Source organism: Oncorhynchus gorbuscha, linkage group LG01, assembly GCF_021184085.1.
Source record: "Oncorhynchus gorbuscha isolate QuinsamMale2020 ecotype Even-year linkage group LG01, OgorEven_v1.0, whole genome shotgun sequence".
Taxonomy (NCBI): Eukaryota; Metazoa; Chordata; class Actinopteri; order Salmoniformes; family Salmonidae; genus Oncorhynchus; species Oncorhynchus gorbuscha.
Genome location: NC_060173.1, coordinates 95,254,710 through 95,273,384, shown reverse-complemented (window position 1 = coordinate 95,273,384; position 18,675 = coordinate 95,254,710). Strand labels below are relative to the sequence as shown.

The 18,675-nt window shown below is 46.4% G+C and overlaps 1 protein-coding gene across 2 annotated transcripts in view; it reads right to left on the bottom strand.

The window, feature by feature from the left end:
• Positions 1-6,825: 6,825 nt before the first annotated feature.
• LOC124046401 (A-kinase anchor protein 11-like) overlaps positions 6,826-18,675 on the bottom strand; it is a 33,777-nt gene continuing 21,927 nt past the window's right edge. For both annotated transcript variants that reach the window (XM_046366745.1, XM_046366736.1), the window contains 3 exons: positions 11,077-11,123; positions 10,202-10,404; positions 6,826-10,061 (listed from right to left, as the gene is read on the bottom strand). In XM_046366745.1, coding sequence (XP_046222701.1) covers positions 9,876-10,061; positions 10,202-10,404; positions 11,077-11,123 — 436 coding nt within the window. In that variant the 3' untranslated portion in view covers positions 6,826-9,875. The remainder of the gene's footprint in view (positions 10,062-10,201; positions 10,405-11,076; positions 11,124-18,675) is intronic.

The window sequence follows — 18,675 nt, the reverse complement described above, 5'->3', positions numbered from 1 at the left end:
AAATCCTGTGTAATAAGGAAGTGGCTGTGTATTTTCAGTTTGGGAGTTTTGGTCTGTGATATTTGTAACCTCTTCCCCAGTGTGCAACATTCCCTTCAATTGCTAATGCAGTAGTTTGCCTGTGATTTGATTGAGAAGTATAAAATTGATGTGTCATTTAAGGGTTTCATGCTAACCAGGTTCTTTGCTTGCAAACAGTTAAGTGTACCCAAGGTATAATAGATGTGAGTCCTCAGTTGATTTATTCTGAGTCTAAATTATAGACAGAATTACAATTGCCTTGTAGAATGAAGTGTCACGACATGCAGAGTTGTGTATTGTCTGTCTCTCCCCTGTCTCCCACATCCTCTGTGGAAACAAGTTCATCCCTAGTCTGCCATTACACGCACACGCACGCACACACACACACACACACACTTTGCAGAGGGCACACACACACACACTTTGCAGAGGGCACACACACGTAGACGGACCCCACCAAAGGTCTCATTCTCCTGTCTCCTGGCTTATTACATAGCAACCTCCTTAGCAACTAGAAATATACAGTGAACCCCCACTCCTTCAACACACTCACACTCTCCGTCCACATCTCAGTTCACATTGGTCAGTGGTTTAATCAAAACTAAACATTTGAAAACGAGATTGGAGAAATATAAATCTAAGTAAGGATATTCCTGTTTTTTTAGGCCAATAAAGACTCAGTTTTTGGGCGGGTTTATGATTGGGTGAGTTGGGGTGAGCACAGCACATTATTAGAGCAGACAGTAATGGGTTGTGGGGGTAAACACAGTCAACTGGTGGGAGATACAAACATGGCAGCAGAATCACATTCACTGTTTATTTACTAATGATGGTTCCCAGTATTAATGTTGCTGCTAAAGTTCCTACCGTGGGACACATTGTGTCAACACGCACAGGGCAGTGCCACACCATGATTATGACTCCCATTAGGGTGTGGGTGTGTGGAGCAAGTGTGTGTGCCCTCTGAACGACCTCTGGTTTGGAAAACTGAGTTTTTAGTACCACACACATGCACGCGCCTGCACAAACACACCAAGAGAAATGCATCTCAGCTGAAGCATGCTGTGGGTCTGAGGGCTGCCCAGCCTCTAATTATCCCACTGACATAGTGCTGTCCATGTGTGTGGTAAACATAATCTCCTCTGTGATCCCAGCAGGACCTAAACACACAGTCTGCCTCTGCTTCACCAGGACCCCTGCATTACATCACTTCTTTCATCTGCCTCTTCATCTCTCCAATTTACTATTCCCTCACCCCATATCCCTGTTTCACCCTTCTCTCTATCACCCTGTTTCACCCCTCTCTCCATCTCCCTACTTAATCCCTCTCTCCATCTCCCTGTTTCACCCCTCTCTCTATCGGCCTGTTTCACCCCTCTCTCTATCGCCCTGTTTCACCCCTCTCTCTATCGCCCTGTTTCACCCCTCTCTCATCTCCCTACTTAATCCCTCTCTCCATCTCCCTGTTTCACCCCTCTCTCTATCGCCCTGTTTCACCCCTCTCTCTATCGCCCTGTTTCACCCCTCTCTCCATCTCTCTGTTTCACCCATCTCTCTATCGCCCTGTTTCACCCCTCTCTCCATCTCCCTACTTAATCCCTCTCTCCATCTCCCTGTTTCACCCTTCTCTCTATCGCCCTATTTCACCCCTCTATCGCCCTGTTTCACCCCTCTCTCTATCGCCCTGTTTCACCCCTCTCTCCATCTCTCTGTTTCACCCCTCTCTCTATCGCCCTGTTTCACCCCTCTCTCCATCTCTCTGTTTCACCCCTCTCTCTATCGCCCTGTTTCACCCCTCTCTTTATCGCCCTGTTTCACCCCTCTCTCCATCTCTCTGTTTCACCCCTCTCTCTATCGCCCTGTTTCACTCCTCTCTCTATCGCCCTGTTTCACCCCTCTCTCCATCTCTCTGTTTCACCCCTCTCTCTATCGCCCTGTTTCACCCCTCTCTCCATCTCTCTGTTTCACCCCTCTCTCTATCGCCCTGTTTCACCCCTCTCTCTATCACCCTGTTTCACCCCTCTCTCCATCTCTCTGTTTCATCCCTCTCTCTATCGCCCTGTTTCACCCCTCTCTCTATCGCCCTGTTTCACCCCTCTCTCCATCTCCGTTTCATCCCTCTCTATCTCCCTGTTTCATCCCTCTCTATCTCCCCAGTTCATCCCTCTCCATCTCCCTGTTTCATCCCTCTCTATCTCCCTGTTTCATCCCTCTCTATCTCCCTGTTTCATCCCTCTCCATCTCTCTGTTTCATCCCTCTATGTCCCTGTTTCATCCCTCTCCATCTCCCTGTTTCATCCCTCTCCATCTCTCTGTTTCATCCCTCTCAATTGCCATATTTCACCCCTCTATCTCCCTACTTAATCCCTCTCTCCATCTCTCTGTTTCACACCTATCTACATCTCCGTTTCATCCCTCTCTATCTCCCTGTTTCATCCCTCTCTATCTCCCTGTTTCATCCCTCTTCATCTTCCTGTTTCATCCCTCTCTATCTCCCTGTTTCATCCATCTCCATCTCTCTGTTTCATCCCTCTCCATCTCCCTGTTTCATCCCTCTTCATCTTCCTGTTTCATCCCTCTCTATCTCCCTGTTTCATCCCTCTTCATCTTCCTGTTTCATCCCTCTCTATCTCCCTGTTTCATCCCTCTCTATCTCCCTGTTTCATCCCTCTCCATCTCTGTTTCATCCCTCTCAATCGCCATGTTTCACCCCTCTCCATCTCCCTGCTTAATCCCTCTCTATCTCCCTGTTTCATCCCTCTCCATCTCCCTGCTTAATCCCTCTCTATCTCCCTGTTTCATCCCTCTCCATCTCCCTGTTTCACCCCTCATTATCTCCGTTTCATCCCTCTTCATCTTCCTGTTTCATCCCTCTCCATCTCCCTGTTTCATCCCTCTCTATCTCCCTGTTTCATCCCTCTCCATCTCCCTGTTTCACCCCTTTCTATCTCCGTTTCATCCCTCTTCATCTCCCTGTTTCACCCCTCTCCGTCTCCCTGTTTCACCCCTCTCCATCTCCCTGTTTCACCCCTCTCTATCTCCGTTTCATCTCTCTTCATCTTCCTGTTTCACCCCTCTATCTCCCTGTTTCATCCCTCTCTATCTCCCTGTTTCATCCCTCTCCATCTCTGTTTCATCCCTCTCAATCGCCATGTTTCACCCCTCTCCATCTCCCTACTTAATCCCTCTCTATCTCCCTGTTTCATCACTCTCTATCTCCCTGTTTCATCGTGCTCTATCTCCCCTGTTTCATCCCTCTCAATCGCCATGTTTCACCCCTCTCCATCTCCCTACTTAATCCCTCTCTATCTCCCTGTTTCATCACTCTCTATCTCCCTGTTTCATCGTGCTCTATCTCCCCTGTTTCATCACTCTCTATCTCCCTGTTTCATCGTGCTCTATCTCCCTGTTTCATCCCTCTCTACCCTCTGGTTTCCTGCCTGGGCGGATTGATGGTCACACTGGACTTCAACTGTAACGCTAACAATAGTGAACCCATTAGCTACAGCAGCTACAGCAAACATCAATCTAAACTACTGCCTGTCATCATGTGTTCCGTCAATTGTCATTACCTGACATATTACAAAAGCCTATGACAGAACTCCTGTTGCTCTGTGTGAACTGCGAGAGAGAAACAGACCGGGAAAGACATGTGAGAGGTTGTAACTGACTGGAGGGATGTGAGGAGGCATGTTCTGCATGTTTGTAGATTTTTGGATGACCTCCTGTTTGCCGTTCATCTCCAAACCACATCTCTGTGGTGAAACATGCATTCCTACAATAGGATGTCTGGTGCCAGGCCAGTTGAAGTCCCAGCTCCACTGGAGCAGGCTGCCTGACAGAGCTGGGAGGAACAGCACTAAAGGCAAGATCAACAATGACATCAATGTTGGACGTCTCCAGTCATCTGAGGATCTCCCTCCCAAACCTAACCTCTCTTTCCTCTCTGTGGTCGATTGAAACACCACAGCCCCGGAGATATGAGACGACCGTGACGTGTGTGTTAATGCACCAGGTTTGTGTGTGGGATGTGCAGGGAATGTCAGGGTGCCTTGAAGTCATGGAAAAAGGTGAGGTGTTGAGGTGTTTCCCTTTTTGAAACAAAAACACAAATTTAGCACGCACAAACACACACAGAGTCAGACATTGTGTCATATGGGCATACTGTATAGGTAGATCAGAGGGAAGTAACATACCGTTTGTTATTAGGTTATTAAGCAACACTCTCTATTCATCAGTAGTGAGTGTTCAGTGTTGACCCAAATCTCAACCGTCTCTACGTTTAGTTTCATACTGTGGAAAACAACCTGAGTGGACGTCAGCTGGGAGATGTTGTGCAACGGCTCTGAGTCAATCTGAATTATTATCCCTCTTCTAAGATGGATCCATATACCACGAGTTACCATGACCACCATGACCGATCTGCTGTTTTCAATCACCCTAGTCAAAACATGGGCTTCATGGTCAGGGGAAAACACGAGCAGGCCCACTTGACTTAGACATTTCTCCTCTGCCAATTGTCTTCTCTTCCTCTTCTCATCCCTTCATATTGGGATAAACACTTCTTCTCTTGTCATTCCCACCTTCTCACATAAAATGAGTCAGCTGCTCCTCTGACCAGACTTCTTATCTCCCTCTCTGCTTCCTTTCTCTCATCTCTCTCCCTCCTTCCCCCTCGGTGCTGGCTGTTTGGTTTCCATTGTAACCAGGGTCAGGTCATGTCCGTCGAGGTTTCCGCTGCCCATTTCTATGCACAACTGCCCGGTCCACAAACACAACACACACACACACTCACTGCCGTCACGAGCATGGATGCCCTCTGAATTCTGACGAACTGCCCGGTCCACAAACACAACACACACACTCACTGCCGTCACGAGCGTGGATGCCCTCTGAACTCTGACGACTCCTAGCCACTCTGTAGGCTACTAAACAGTGCCCTGCGATCACTCCTCCTGGATAAACATATGCTCTCACTGATAGACATACTAACAGTGAGAAACGGTGAGCACTATTCTCTTCATGTGTGGACAGATGAGTGATGACTAAGAGATCTCTCAGTGGGGGGTTTCATCTCTGCTCCATCAGGATTAAAGACTTCCAGCACCAGGATACTCATGTCACTATGTATGACGCCATCAATAAACTTGTTTTTCATAGAAACTAGATGATGACACTGTAAAAACAATAGAGAAGTTCCTCAAACGTGGCCCCAGCTGATCAAGGCTATGAAGCTGTTACACAAGAGAAGTGGTCCGTTTACCATAAAACCTTCAGAAGTCTTTCATAGGGTAGATTTATTAAACACAGCAAGGATATGAATCTATTTGACTGGCAGAAAATGCATCCAATGTGGTCTGCCACGTTATTCCTTCAGGTCATCCACAAACTCCCCAGATGTGCCTCCGAGTCCCCCAATTAACAAAACACCCACACATAATTATCAAGACAAAAAGTCTACCCACACAAGAAAAGGACAGTAGAAAAACAGTATTTTGTTGAACAGGGCGAGGGTAAACAGAGGCTTGGTGTAGAATAGATGATGTAGCTGGAGTTCCCCTCAGACACAAAGCCCTGAGCCTGTCATGGATTCCACAGGCCTGACTCAAACACCCCTCCTTCTCCTCTCCAGTGGTGTCTCCCAACAACCCAGCCGTTTGTTGGTGTAGGGAGGGAAGTGATGTCAATGGGCTGTTGAATCATGTCCGACCCAGGGGGAGATTCCAGGCTGGGGCCAAGCGGATCTGTCAGACCACACCAGTCACACCCTGATAACAAGTCGGATGTCAGTTATATAAATAATGGAATACTAAGCACACACCTTAGAACAGGGATCATTACCTTTTTCTTGAGCGGGTGGTCGAGGGGGGGGGGATCTGAACTTTGCGGTTCCACTTTTTTGTTTGAAGCTTTATTTAAGGTGAAAGTCAGTTAAGAACAAATTCTTATTTACAATGACATCCTGGGAACAGTGGGTTTACTGCCTTGTTCAGGGGCAGAGCGACAGATTTTTACCTTGTCCGCGCTGGGATTTAATCTAGCAACCTTTGGGTTACTGGCCCAACACTCTAACCACTAGACTGCCTGACGCCCCACATGCACCGCTGAGGCCCTGGGTCAGATGCCCAAACAAGAGTTCACACTCTAAAACATGAGGTGCTGACAGAAATGGATAAAGATAGAGAAGTCAGCAAATCAAACCCTATCCTCTTCACTGCAGTGTGGTCTGTCACAGTTCATGCTCCTCGGACTGGCAGAGATCAGATATGTGCCTGTCACATTCCACAGCTCCTGTATCACAGCGATAAGCCTGCAATTAGAAAGACAGACACTAGCTACCATTCATCCCAGGCCTCTGGGGCAGTACAGTAAGCTGACAGGCCCTCAGCATTGTGCTGTAACACTAACGCCTAATTACAGATGTATTGATGGGAGGAAAACCCTCTGTAATTACATACAGTACCAAGGCTGTCTGTGTGGCAGCACGGAGGAATAACCACACGCTGTAGCAGTCGTTAGGAACAGAAGGGCTTGGTTAAGTGATCACACGGTTTCCTCTCAGAATTGGAGATGATCCGTTTAATGCGATACTACTGTTGACTGTAGACACGATGAAACAAGTGACTGCTCGCTTGAATGGCGGTTCAGATAAAAAGCCCTCTCCAAAAGAACCCCAAAACACCTCGGCCAGGTGTCCGCAAGACCTAAGGCAAGTCTTACAGAGAGTAAACTTGATTTGTGATACAACATTCGCTACATCAAACACCTAAGAAAGGGTAGTACTAGGTAGGTAGTTAGGCAGAATCACATGAAAGAGCTTTATTGATACACAGCTTAAACAATGACAAATACAGTGCTTTGCCATCAAGCTTAGAATGTGTGAAATATTTAGCGATGTCACTAGAAGGGGACAAATAGTAGTGTACTCACTGTTACAACTTCAAACATCATGAAATATCTTATTTGGCTAAATTATACAAAGAAGTAGGAAAAATACAGGATCCAGTAAACACAGTTTGCCTTCCGCGGTGCAGGACAAGACGCTAGTAGAACTGCAACAACGACAGTAACAAAATAGACTTATCTGATAGTACATCTCATACTATGGAGTTCTCTCTGCGGATGCACATTCAGCTTTAAATAACACATTATAGCGGCAGGCAGCCAGGCGGCCTGTGAAGGAGCTCATTGGAATGTACAGTAACACTAAATACATTGATAGATACAGGAGGGCCCAACAGCGACCAGCTGTCTATATGTTTACAATCACAACTCAACAAATAGACATATTACAATCTTCCTCTGAAAATAATATATGGATACCGTGTTATTGTACTGTGACATAGTTGGCAAACTCTTATAGGCTCTATATACACTCTCTCCCCATCTCCCATATATCGCTATACATTCCTCTTTAATTACATACATTTTCCCCCATTTAATACATTTTCTCCTAGACATTTCAAGAATGTGTTTTCTAATACAGGTTTTAAAGTTCTTAACAGTGTCCCAATACATTAAGGTTATAAACACAATGTGTGTGAAACATTTTTCAGATTTCACATGGATCAGAAACATTTGGCAGCACAGAGAATCAGCATTAATACACAAGGCATCAGCAGTGGCCTACTGTACTGTATGCTGTCAAGCAGTTTGACAACGTGGAGTCTATAGCTATGCTGTCAAGCAGTTTGACAACGTGGAGTCTATAGCTATGCTGTCAAGCAGTTTGACAACGTGGAGTCTACAGCTATGCTGTCAAGCTGTTTGACAACGTGGAGTCTACAGCTATGCTGTCAAGCAGTTTGACAACGTGGAGTCTATAGCTATGCTGTCAAGCAGTTTGACAACGCGGAGCCTATAGCTATGCTGTCAAGCAGTTTGACAACGTGGAGTCTACAGCTATGCTGTCAAGCAGTTTGACAATGTGGAGTCTATAGCTATGCTGTCAAGCAGTTTGACAATGTGGAGTCTATAGCTATGCTGTCAAGCAGTTTGACAACGTGGAGTCTATAGCTATGCTGTCAAGCAGTTTGACAACGTGGAGTCTATAGCTATGCTGTCAAACAGTTTGACAACGTGGAGTCTATAGCTATGCTGTCAAGCAGTTTGACAACGTGGAGTAGAATAGCTATGCTGTCAAGCAGTTTGACAACGTGGAGTCTATAGCTATGCTGTCAAGCAGTTTGACAACGTGGAGTCTATAGCTATGCTGTCAAGCAGTTTGACAACGTGGAGTCTATAGCTATGCTGTCAAGCAGTTTGGCAACGTGGAGTCTATAGCTGTGCTGTCAAGCAGTTTGACAACGTGGAGTCTATAGCTATGCTGTCAAGCAGTTTGGCAACGTGGAGTCTACAGTTATGCTGTCAAGCAGTTTGACAACGTGGAGTCTACAGTTATGCTGTCAAGCAGTTTGACAATGTGGAGTCTACAGCTGTGCTGTCAAGCAGTTTGACAACGTGGAGTCTACAGTTATGCTGTCAGGCAGTTCTAACTGGGGCTATTGCACAGCTGAAGTGTCATTAGGGCTCATTCACTGACAGGCATCTCAATACAACAATATTCAAGTGATGAAGAGCATGAGGATCAGGCCATGGTAAACACTGAAATAGGCTCTGCTGATGGTACAGCTATAGTACAGTGCAGAACTATAGCATGGAACCATTTGAGGAGCACGTACAGGCATACGTTGTTTATAACATTGTAAGTGATTGTAATCGACCACAGCACAAAGGCCTGCTAATGCAGTCCTGGGAAGTTCCATAACACAATAGTGAGTGTTAAGTTCTCACTCCATTTGTCCAGGGATGTTAGAAGCAGAACAGCCATGCAAACTCAACAGTTCAACACGCGCAGGCAGGCATGTATATTACAGTGTAGAGAAGCCACAGGATGGCCAATATCCACATCATTTCACATTGTCTGAAATTCCCTTAATAATACAAGCAATCACAGTGTCACAATAACACCAGAGACGTATTTTGGGCCTGTGTGAATGTTCGCTGCTGTGGTTGACTGACTGACTCTAACTCTACTGTTAACCCTAACAGGATATGGGGCCACTCACTCAAACATTTCATCATGTTGTAGTATCATCTACAAGGAGGCAGAGGCCTGGGGCAGCTGGTGGAAATGCCCAGCCTCACCTCACCACCCTTAAAGTGAATTCACAGCAGGAGTGTTTCTGTGTTGGGGTAGGAGAGGGAAGTTGCGGGGGTCAGATTCCCTCGGCCCACACTAGATGATGTGAGAAAGAGTGGCTGTGTGCGATGACGGTGTCAAAGGGCCAGAGGGCTTTAGCAGAAAGGCACATTAATCAACGCATGTGATATGCAGCCTAATATTAAACACAAAAGAACCACAACAAAACCAAAGAGAAGAAAAGACACAATTACTTTCAGTCACGGCATGCAATATATGCCCACACCCACTCACCCACCCAACCAATCACTCACTCACTCACCCACTCAATCACTCACTCACTCACTCACTCACTCACTCACTCACTCACTCACTCACTCACTCAACACAATAGATAATATTAAGAAAAGCTGTTTTTATAGCACCCTTTGGGTAATGAATGGGTGTACAGCCCTATAAGAGACAGGATCCACAGTACGAGGAGGTGGCTAGATTTGGGGTTTGGCAGGTACGCTGCACATTACTGAAGAGTGATGGGAATCTTCATAGGGTTTAGTTTAACATGGCCAGGTAGTGCTCATTATGTGGCAGGCTTCACAGATACTGTACAGTAAGTCACGTGGGGGTGAGGAGAGAGAAGACGAAATGAGGGAGAGGTGAGGAGGGAGGAGAGAGGAGAGAGGAACGAGAGGTGAGGGTAAGTGCAGTCAGCCTAGGCGTGCTCCAGGAGCCACTGGAAGAGGGGAGTGTGGTGGAGTGCTCTCCCCGCCTGGGGTGTCTCCTCTCTGGATTCAGACTGGGGTGGGGTGAAGGTTTCCTCACAGTAGCGCAGCAGGGCTTGGAGCAGCTCTCCCACCCTCCACTCCCTCTCCTTCAGCCTCTGGACCACCGCAGGCAGCTAGAAGGGCAGACAGAACACAGCTCAGCAGGCAGGAACCAGTACACACCTCAGTAATGACAGAGGCAGCCGCCCGTCCGTCCGTGCGTGCTTGTGTGTGCATAATCCTTTGGTTGTGGGTTAAGGTTAAAGCCACTCACCTGCTGCAGGTCCCAGCTGCCACTATGACCCAGCTGGACCATTGGCAGGTCTGCAATGGAGGCCGCCACCCACTGCAGCATGCTCCTGAGCTGGGGGTCAAAGGTCATGTGCTGTGGGTCAGAGGTAATCTCCCTGAGCTCCGAGTTGACCACCAGGAGGAGCCTATGAGCCTGAGCCTGGCCCCGGTCCACACGCACAGAACCTGGAGGGGGAGAGAAGAGATATCATCATCATCCTCCTCTTTATATCTTTCAAACACCTCCTGTGTCTCTTTCTTTGACTCCCCCAATGTATCCCCCCGTTGTCTCTCTGTGTGACAGTCCTCTCTTCAGTACAGTAATATCCCATCTCAACCCGGCTTCCCTTGTTTCTTCTGCTATAAACTGGTGGTGGGCCAGGCCTGTTTCCCATGCTCCCACCCACACTGTGCCTGCGTCTGGGCCTGACACAGCCTGGAGCCTCAGCCCTTTAGAGAACAGCCCACGGGGGGCTCTGGTCTGACAGATAAGCAGGGAGACTCAGGGGGAATAGATGAATGAATGAGTGGCAGTGTGGCTGAATGTGTGGGCGGTGGGTGAATTCCCCTCCTAACAGCACAGACACACACAGCGCCAAGTCTCCTAGTCTAACCACTCTTAATCTATAGCAGGGAACTCAGGATTAGAAGGTTAACATTTTCATGCTGAGGTGGTTCTGTTTGTAGTGTGGTTGTGTAACATGACAACATGGTATGGTATGTACTGTTGCTGCTGATAGAGACCAAGTTTAACCATCAAAACTATCAAATGCTTCATGTAAAAAATAAGAGAATATAAAGCAGCCCATTTTCCATGGATATCCGGTGCAGTTATTGATATAAGTAACTATATCATACCGCAGGATTCATCCTTGGTCTCAAGCTCCTTGTCCTCAGTGCAGTCGCTGTGGGGTATAAACATTACATTGGTTAGAGAACTGACCTGCACAAGGCCATAGTAGAGACAGAGAGAGAAGAGAGGGAGCACAGAGAGAGAAGAGAGGGAGCACAGAGAGAGAAGAGAGGGAGCACAGAGAGAGAAGAGAGGGAGCACAGAGAGAGAAGAGAGGGAGCACAGAGAGAGAAGAGAGGGAGCACAGAGAGAGAAGAGAGGGAGCACAGAGAGAGCAGCTCGTGTAAAGAGGAAGAAAGTGACAGAGAGCAAATAGAACAGAGAGGAGATAAGATGAACAGACTAAGATTGTGTGAGAGAGCAGAGCAGAGCGAGAGAGCGAGAGAGGGAGAGAGAGAGGGGGCAGAGGGAGAGAGAGAGAGAGAGAGGGGCCAGAAGGAGAGAGAGAGAGAGAGAGGGAGAGAGAGAGGGCAGAGGGAGAGAGAGGGCAGAGGGAGAGAGAGAGAGAGAGGGCAGAGGGAGAGAGAGAGGGCAGAGGGAGAGAGAGAGAGAGAGGGCAGAGGGAGAGAGAGAGAGAGAGGGCAGAGGGAGAGAGAGAGAGGGCAGAGGGAGAGAGAGAGAGATGGAGAAGAGAAAGAGAAGAGAAAGAGAGCGAGAGAGAGATGGAGAAGAGAAAGAGCGAGAGAGAGATGGAGAAGAGAAAGAGCGAGAGAGAGATGGAGAAGAGAAAGAGCGAGAGAGAGCGAGAGAGAGCAGAGGGGGGAGAGAGAGAGAGATGTAGAAGAGAAAGAGGGCAGAGCGAGAGAGAGAGATGGAGAAGAGAAAGAGGGCAGAGCGAGAGAGAGAGATGGAGAAGAGAAAGAGGGCAGAGGGAGCGAGAGAGATGGAGAAGAGAAAGAGGGCAGAGGGAGCGAGAGAGAGCAGAGGGGGGAGAGAGAGAGAGATGTAGAAGAGAAAGAGGGCAGAGCGAGAGAGAGAGATGGAGAAGAGAAAGAGGGCAGAGGGAGCGAGAGAGATGGAGAAGAGAAAGAGGGCAGAGGGAGCGAGAGAGAGCAGAGGGAAAGAGAGAGAGCAGAGGGAAAGAGAGAGAGCAGAGGGAAAGAAGAGAGCAGAGGGAAAGAAGAGAGCAGAGGGAAAGAAGAGAGCAGAGGGAAAGAGAGAGAGCAGAGGGAAAGAAGAGAGCAGAGGGAAAGAAGAGAGCAGAGGGAAAGAAGAGAGCAGAGGGAAAGAAGAGAGCAGAGGGAAAGAAGAGAGCAGAGGGAAAGAGAGAGAGCAGAGGGAAAGAGAGAGAGCAGAGGGAAAGAAGAGAGCAGAGGGAAAGAAGAGAGCAGAGGGAAAGAAGAGAGCAGAGGGAAAGAAGAGAGCAGAGGGAAAGAAGAGAGCAGAGGGAAAGAAGAGAGCAGAGGGAAAGAAGAGAGCAGAGGGAAAGAAGAGAGCAGAGGGAAAGAAGAGAGCAGAGGGAAAGAAGAGAGCAGAGGGAAAGAAGAGAGCAGAGGGAAAGAAGAGAGCAGAGGGAAAGAAGAGAGCAGAGGGAAAGAAGAGAGCAGAGGGAAAGAAGAGAGCAGAGGGAAAGAAGAGAGCAGAGGGAAAGAAGAGAGCAGAGGGAAAGAAGAGAGCAGAGGGAAAGAAGAGAGCAGAGGGAAAGAGAGAGAGCAGAGGGAAAGAAGAGAGCACAATATGACATTTGAAATGTCTTTATTCTTTGAAGCTTTTTGTGAGTGTAATGTTTACAGTTAATTGTTGTTGTTTATTATCTACTTCACTTGCTTTGGCAATGTTAACATGTGTTTCCCATGCCAATAAAGACCCTAAATTGAATTGAGAGCGCACAGAGAGAGAGACAGAGACAGAGACAGAGACAGAGAGAGAGAGAGAGAGAGAGAGAGAGAGAGCAGACAAGTCTTCGGGACAAGTCTCTGAATGTCCTCGAGTGGCTCAGCCAGAGCCCAGACCTGAACGCGATCAAGCATCTCTGGAGAGACCTGGAAATAGCTGTGCAGCAACGCTAAACATCCAACCTGACAGAGCTCGAGAGGATCTGGAGAGAAGAATGGGAGAAACTCCATAAATACAGCTGTGCCAAGCTTGTAGCGTCATACCCAAGAAGACTTGAGGCTGTAATCACTGCCAAAGTACTGTGTAAAGGGTCTGATTACTTACTTAAATATTATTTCTGTTTAAATGTTTTTATACATTTGCAAAATGTTCTAAAAACCATTTTAAAGTTTGTCATTATGAGGTATTGTGTGTAGATTGATGAGGAAAAAACTACAATGTAATCCATTTTGGAATAAAGCTGTAACGTAACAAAATGTGGAAATGGTCAAGGGGTCTGAATCCTTTCAGAATGCAGTGTAGATACTCCTGGACTAGGGTGGTTACATTGTACTGTACAGGCTACAGAGATAGATATCCCTTATCCTAGGACTAGGGTGGTTACATTGTACTGTACAGGCTACAGAGATAGATATCCCTTATCCTAGGACTAGGGTGGTTACATTGTACTGTACAGGCTACAGAGATAGATATCCCTTATCCTAGGACTAGGGTGGTTACATTGTACTGTACAGGCTACAGAGATAGATATCCCTTATCCTAGGACTAGGGTGGTTACATTGTACTGTACAGGCTACAGAGATACATATCCCTTATCCTAGGACTAGGGTGGTTACATTGTACTGTACAGGCTACAGAGATACATATCCCTTATCCTAGGACTAGGGTGGTTACATTGTACTGTACAGGCTACAGAGATAGATATCCCTTATCCTAGGACTAGGGTGGTTACATTGTACTGTACAGGCTACAGAGATAGATATCCCTTATCCTAGGACTAGGGTGGTTACATTGTACTGTACAGGCTACAGAGATAGATATCCCTTATCCTAGGACTAGGGTGGTTACATTGTACTGTACAGGCTACAGAGATAGATATCCCTTATCCTAGGACTAGGGTGGTTACATTGTACTGTACAGGCTACAGAGATAGATATCCCTTATCCTAGGACTAGGGTGGTTACATTGTACTGTACAGGCTACAGAGATAGATATCCCTTATCCTAGGACTAGGGTGGGAGGTCGAAATGACTGTTGCAGTGCTCATTTTGACACTCATTTTTTTTGTCATTTTGACTCAAATATTATTAAGTCTTCGTCACATTCTTGTCATTTGAATAATGATTTCGTTTAGTTATTGTCAAAATGACTAAATCAGTGGGCAATTTTAGTCAACTAAATATCCTTTCATTTGAGTAAAATCACATTTGTATTGCCTTATTAACCGATAGTAAACATACATCACTGACACACACATACAAAGCCTTGTCATACCAACATACTTTTCTGCATAACATCATCTCCTCCTCCCAACAGCAGAAATATTACAAACATAGAAGAATATATAACAATTATCTGGCCATGTAAATTCCTAATTCAGCCAATATAGATATTACACATTACATACAAAACAGACACACAGAGATAGATAGAGATCAGAGTGAAAGGAGAGGAGGAGAAATGACTGTTGCAGTGAGCATTTTGAGAGACATTTTTGAAAGTCATTTTGACTCAAATATTATTAAGAGCAAGAGAGATACTTGTCATTTGAATAATGATTACAGAGAGCAAAATGACTAAATCAGTGGGCAATTTTAGTCAACAAAAGATCCTTTCATTTGAGTAAAAGAGAGATACAGAGAGCAAGAGAGAACAGAGTAAAATACAGAGACAGACAGATACAAGAGCAAGAGAGAGACCAAAATACAGAGAGCAAGATAAGACAGAGTCCTCCTCCCAACAGCAGAAATACATTACAAACAGAGACAGAGAAATACAGAGAGCAAGATTAGAGACAGAGTGAAATTCCTAAGAGCAGAAATACAGAGAGCAAGAGAGAGACAGAGTGAAAGGAGAAACGAGAAATACAGAGAGCAAGAGAGAGACAGAGTGAAAGGAGAGAGAGAGAGAGATACAGAGAGCAAGAGAGAGACAGAGTGAAAGGAGAGAGAGAGAGAGATACAGAGAGCAAGAGAGAGACAGAGTGAAAGGAGAGAGACAGAGAAATACAGAGAGCAAGAGAGAGACAGAGAAATACAGAGAGCAAGAGAGAGACAGAGAAATACAGAGAGCAAGAGAGAGACAGAGTGAAAGGAGAGAGAGCGAGAAATACAGAGAGCAAGAGAGAGACAGAGAAATACAGAGAGCAAGAGAGAGACAGAGTGAAAGGAGAGAGAGCGAGAAATACAGAGAGCAAGAGAGAGACAGAGTGAAAGGAGAGAGACAGAGAAATACAGAGAGCAAGAGAGAGACAGAGTGAAAGGAGAGAGAGCGAGATACAGAGAGCAAGAGAGAGACAGAGTGAAAGGAGAGAGAGCGAGATACAGAGAGCAAGAGAGAGACAGACAGAGTGAAAGGAGAGAGAGCGAGAAATACAGAGAGCAAGAGAGAGACAGAGTGAAAGGAGAGAGAGAAATACAGAGAGCAAGAGAGAGACAGAGTGAAAGGAGAGAGACAGAGAGAGACAGAGTGAAAGGAGAGAGAGCGAGAAATACAGAGAGCAAGAGAGAGACAGAGTGAAAGGAGAGAGAGAGAGAAATACAGAGAGCAAGAGAGAGACAGAGTGAAAGGAGAGAGAGAGAGATACAGAGAGCAAGAGAGAGACAGAGAAATACAGAGAGCAAGAGAGAGACAGAGTGAAAGGAGAGAGAGCGAGAAATACAGAGAGCAAGAGAGAGACAGAGAAATACAGAGAGCAAGAGAGAGACAGAGTGAAAGGAGAGAGAGCGAGAAATACAGAGAGCAAGAGAGAGACAGAGTGAAAGGAGAGAGACAGAGAGATACAGAGAGCAAGAGAGATACAGAGTGAAAGGAGAGAGAGAGCGAGATACAGAGAGCAAGAGAGAGACAGACAGAGTGAAAGGAGAGAGAGAGAGATACATAGAGCAAGAGAGAGACAGAGTGAAAGGAGAGAGACAGACAGATAAAGAGCAAGAGAGAGACAGAAATGAAAGAGAGAAGAGAGAGACAGAGTGAAAGGAGAGAGACAGACAGAGTGAAAGAGAGAGACAGAGAGAACAGAGAGAGACAGAGACAGACAGAGTGAAAGGAGAGAGAGAGAGAAATACAGAGAGCAAGAGAGAGACAGAGTGAAAGGAGAGAGAGCGAGAAATACAGAGAGCAAGAGAGAGACAGAGTGAAAGGAGAGAGAGAGAGAGATAGAGAGCAGAGTGAAAGAGAGACAGAGAAATACAGAGAGCAAGAGAGAGACAGAGTGAAAGGGAGAGAGAGAGAGATACAGAGAGCAAGAGAGAGACAGAGAAATACAGAGAGCAAGAGAGAGACAGAGTGAAAGGAGAGAGAGAGAGACAATGAAAGAGAGAGCAAGAGAGAGACAGAGAGAGACAGAGTGAAAGGAGAGAGAGAGAGAGAGATACAGAGAGCAAGAGAGAGACAGAGTGAAAGGAGAGAGAGAGAGAGATACAGAGAGCAAGAGAGAGACAGACAGAGTGAAAGGAGAGAGAGAGAGATACATAGAGCAAGAGAGAGACAGAGTGAAAGGAGAGAGAGAGAGAGATACAGAGAGCAGAGTGAAAGGAGAGAGAGAGATACAGAGTGAAAGAGAGAGACAGACAGAGTGAAAGGAGAGAGAGAGAGAGATACAGAGAGCAAGAGAGAGACAGACAGAGTGAAAGGAGAGAGAGAGAGAGATACAGAGAGCAAGAGAGAGACAGACAGAGTGAAAGGAGAGAGAGAGAGAGAGATACAGAGAGCAAGAGAGAGACAGAGTGAAAGGAGAGAGAGCGAGAGATACAGAGAGCAAGAGAGACAGACAGAGTGAAAGGAGAGAGAGAGAGAGATACAGAGAGCAAAGAGAGAGACAGAGTGAAAGGAGAGACAGAGAAATACAGAGAGCAAGAGAGAGACAGAGTGAAAGGAGAGAGAGAGAGAGATACAGAGAGCAAGGAGAGACAGAGTGAAACAGAGAGCAAGAGAGAGACAGAGAAAAGAGAGAGAGAGACAGACAGTGAAAGGAGAGAGAGAGAGATACAGAGAGCAAGAGAGAGACAGAGTGAAAGGAGAGAGAGAGAGATACATAGAGCAAGAGAGAGACAGAGTGAAAGGAGAGAGAGAGAGATACAGAGAGCAAGAGAGAGACAGAGTGAAAGGAGAGAGAGAGAGATACAGAGAGCAAGAGAGAGACAGAGTGAAAGGAAAGAGAGAGAGAGAGATACAGAGAGCAAGAGAGAGACAGAGTGAAAGGAGCGAGACAGAGAAATACAGAGAGCAAGAGAGAGACAGAGTGAAAGGGGAGAGAGAGAGAGATACAGAGAGCAAGGAGAGCGAGAGAGAGATACAGAGAGCAAGAGAGAGACAGAGTGAAAGGAGAGAGAGAGAGAGACAGAGTGAAAGGAGAGAGAGAGAGAGATACAGAGAGCAAGAGAGAGAGACAGAGTGAAAGGAGAGAGAGAGAGAAATACAGAGAGCAAGAGAGAGACAGACAGAGTGAAAGGAGAGAGAGAGAGAGAGATACAGAGAGCAAGAGAGAGACAGAGTGAAAGGAGAGAGAGAGAGATACAGAGAGCAAGAGAGAGACAGAGTGAAAGGAGAGAGAGAGAGAGAGAGATACAGAGAGCAAGAGAGAGACAGAGTGAAAGGAGAGAGAGAGAGATACAGAGTGAAAGGGGAGAGAGAGAGATACAGAGTGAAAGGGGAGAGAGAGAGAGATACAGAGAGCAAGAGAGAGACAGAGTGAAAGGAGAGAGAGAGATACATAGAGCAAGAGAGAGACAAAGAAAGATAAGAGAGAGACAGAGTGAAAGGAGAGAGAGAGAGAGATACAGAGAGCAAGAGAGACAGACAGAGTGAAAGGAGAGAGAGAGATACAGAGTGAAAGGAGACAGAGAGAAAGAGATACAGAGAGCAAGAGAGAGACAGACAGAGTGAAAGGAGAGAGAGAGAGATACATAGAGCAAGAGAGAGACAGACAGAGTGAAAGGAGAGAGAGAGAGATACAGAGAGCAAGAGAGAGACAGAGTGAAAGGAGAGAGAGAGAGAGATACAGAGAGCAAGAGAGAGACAGAGTGAAAGGAGAGAGAGAGAGAGATACAGAGAGCAAGAGAGAGACAGACAGAGTGAAAGGAGAGAGAGAGAGATACATAGAGCAAGAGAGAGACAGAGTGAAAGGAGAGAGAGAGAGAGAGAGAGATACAGAGAGCAAGAGAGAGACAGAGTGAAAGGAGAGAGAGCGAGAGATACAGAGAGCAAGAGAGAGACAGAGTGAAAGGGGAGAGAGAGAGAGATACAGAGAGCAAGGAGAGCGAGAGAGAGATACAGAGAGCAAGAGAGAGACAGAGTGAAAGGAGAGAGAGAGAGAGACAGAGTGAAAGGAGAGAGAGAGAGAGATACAGAGAGCAAGAGAGAGAGACAGAGTGAAAGGAGAGAGAGAGAGAAATACAGAGAGCAAGAGAGAGACAGACAGAGTGAAAGGAGAGAGAGAGAGAGAGATACAGAGAGCAAGAGAGAGACAGAGTGAAAGGAGAGAGAGAGAGATACAGAGAGCAAGAGAGAGACAGAGTGAAAGGAGAGAGAGAGAGAGAGAGATACAG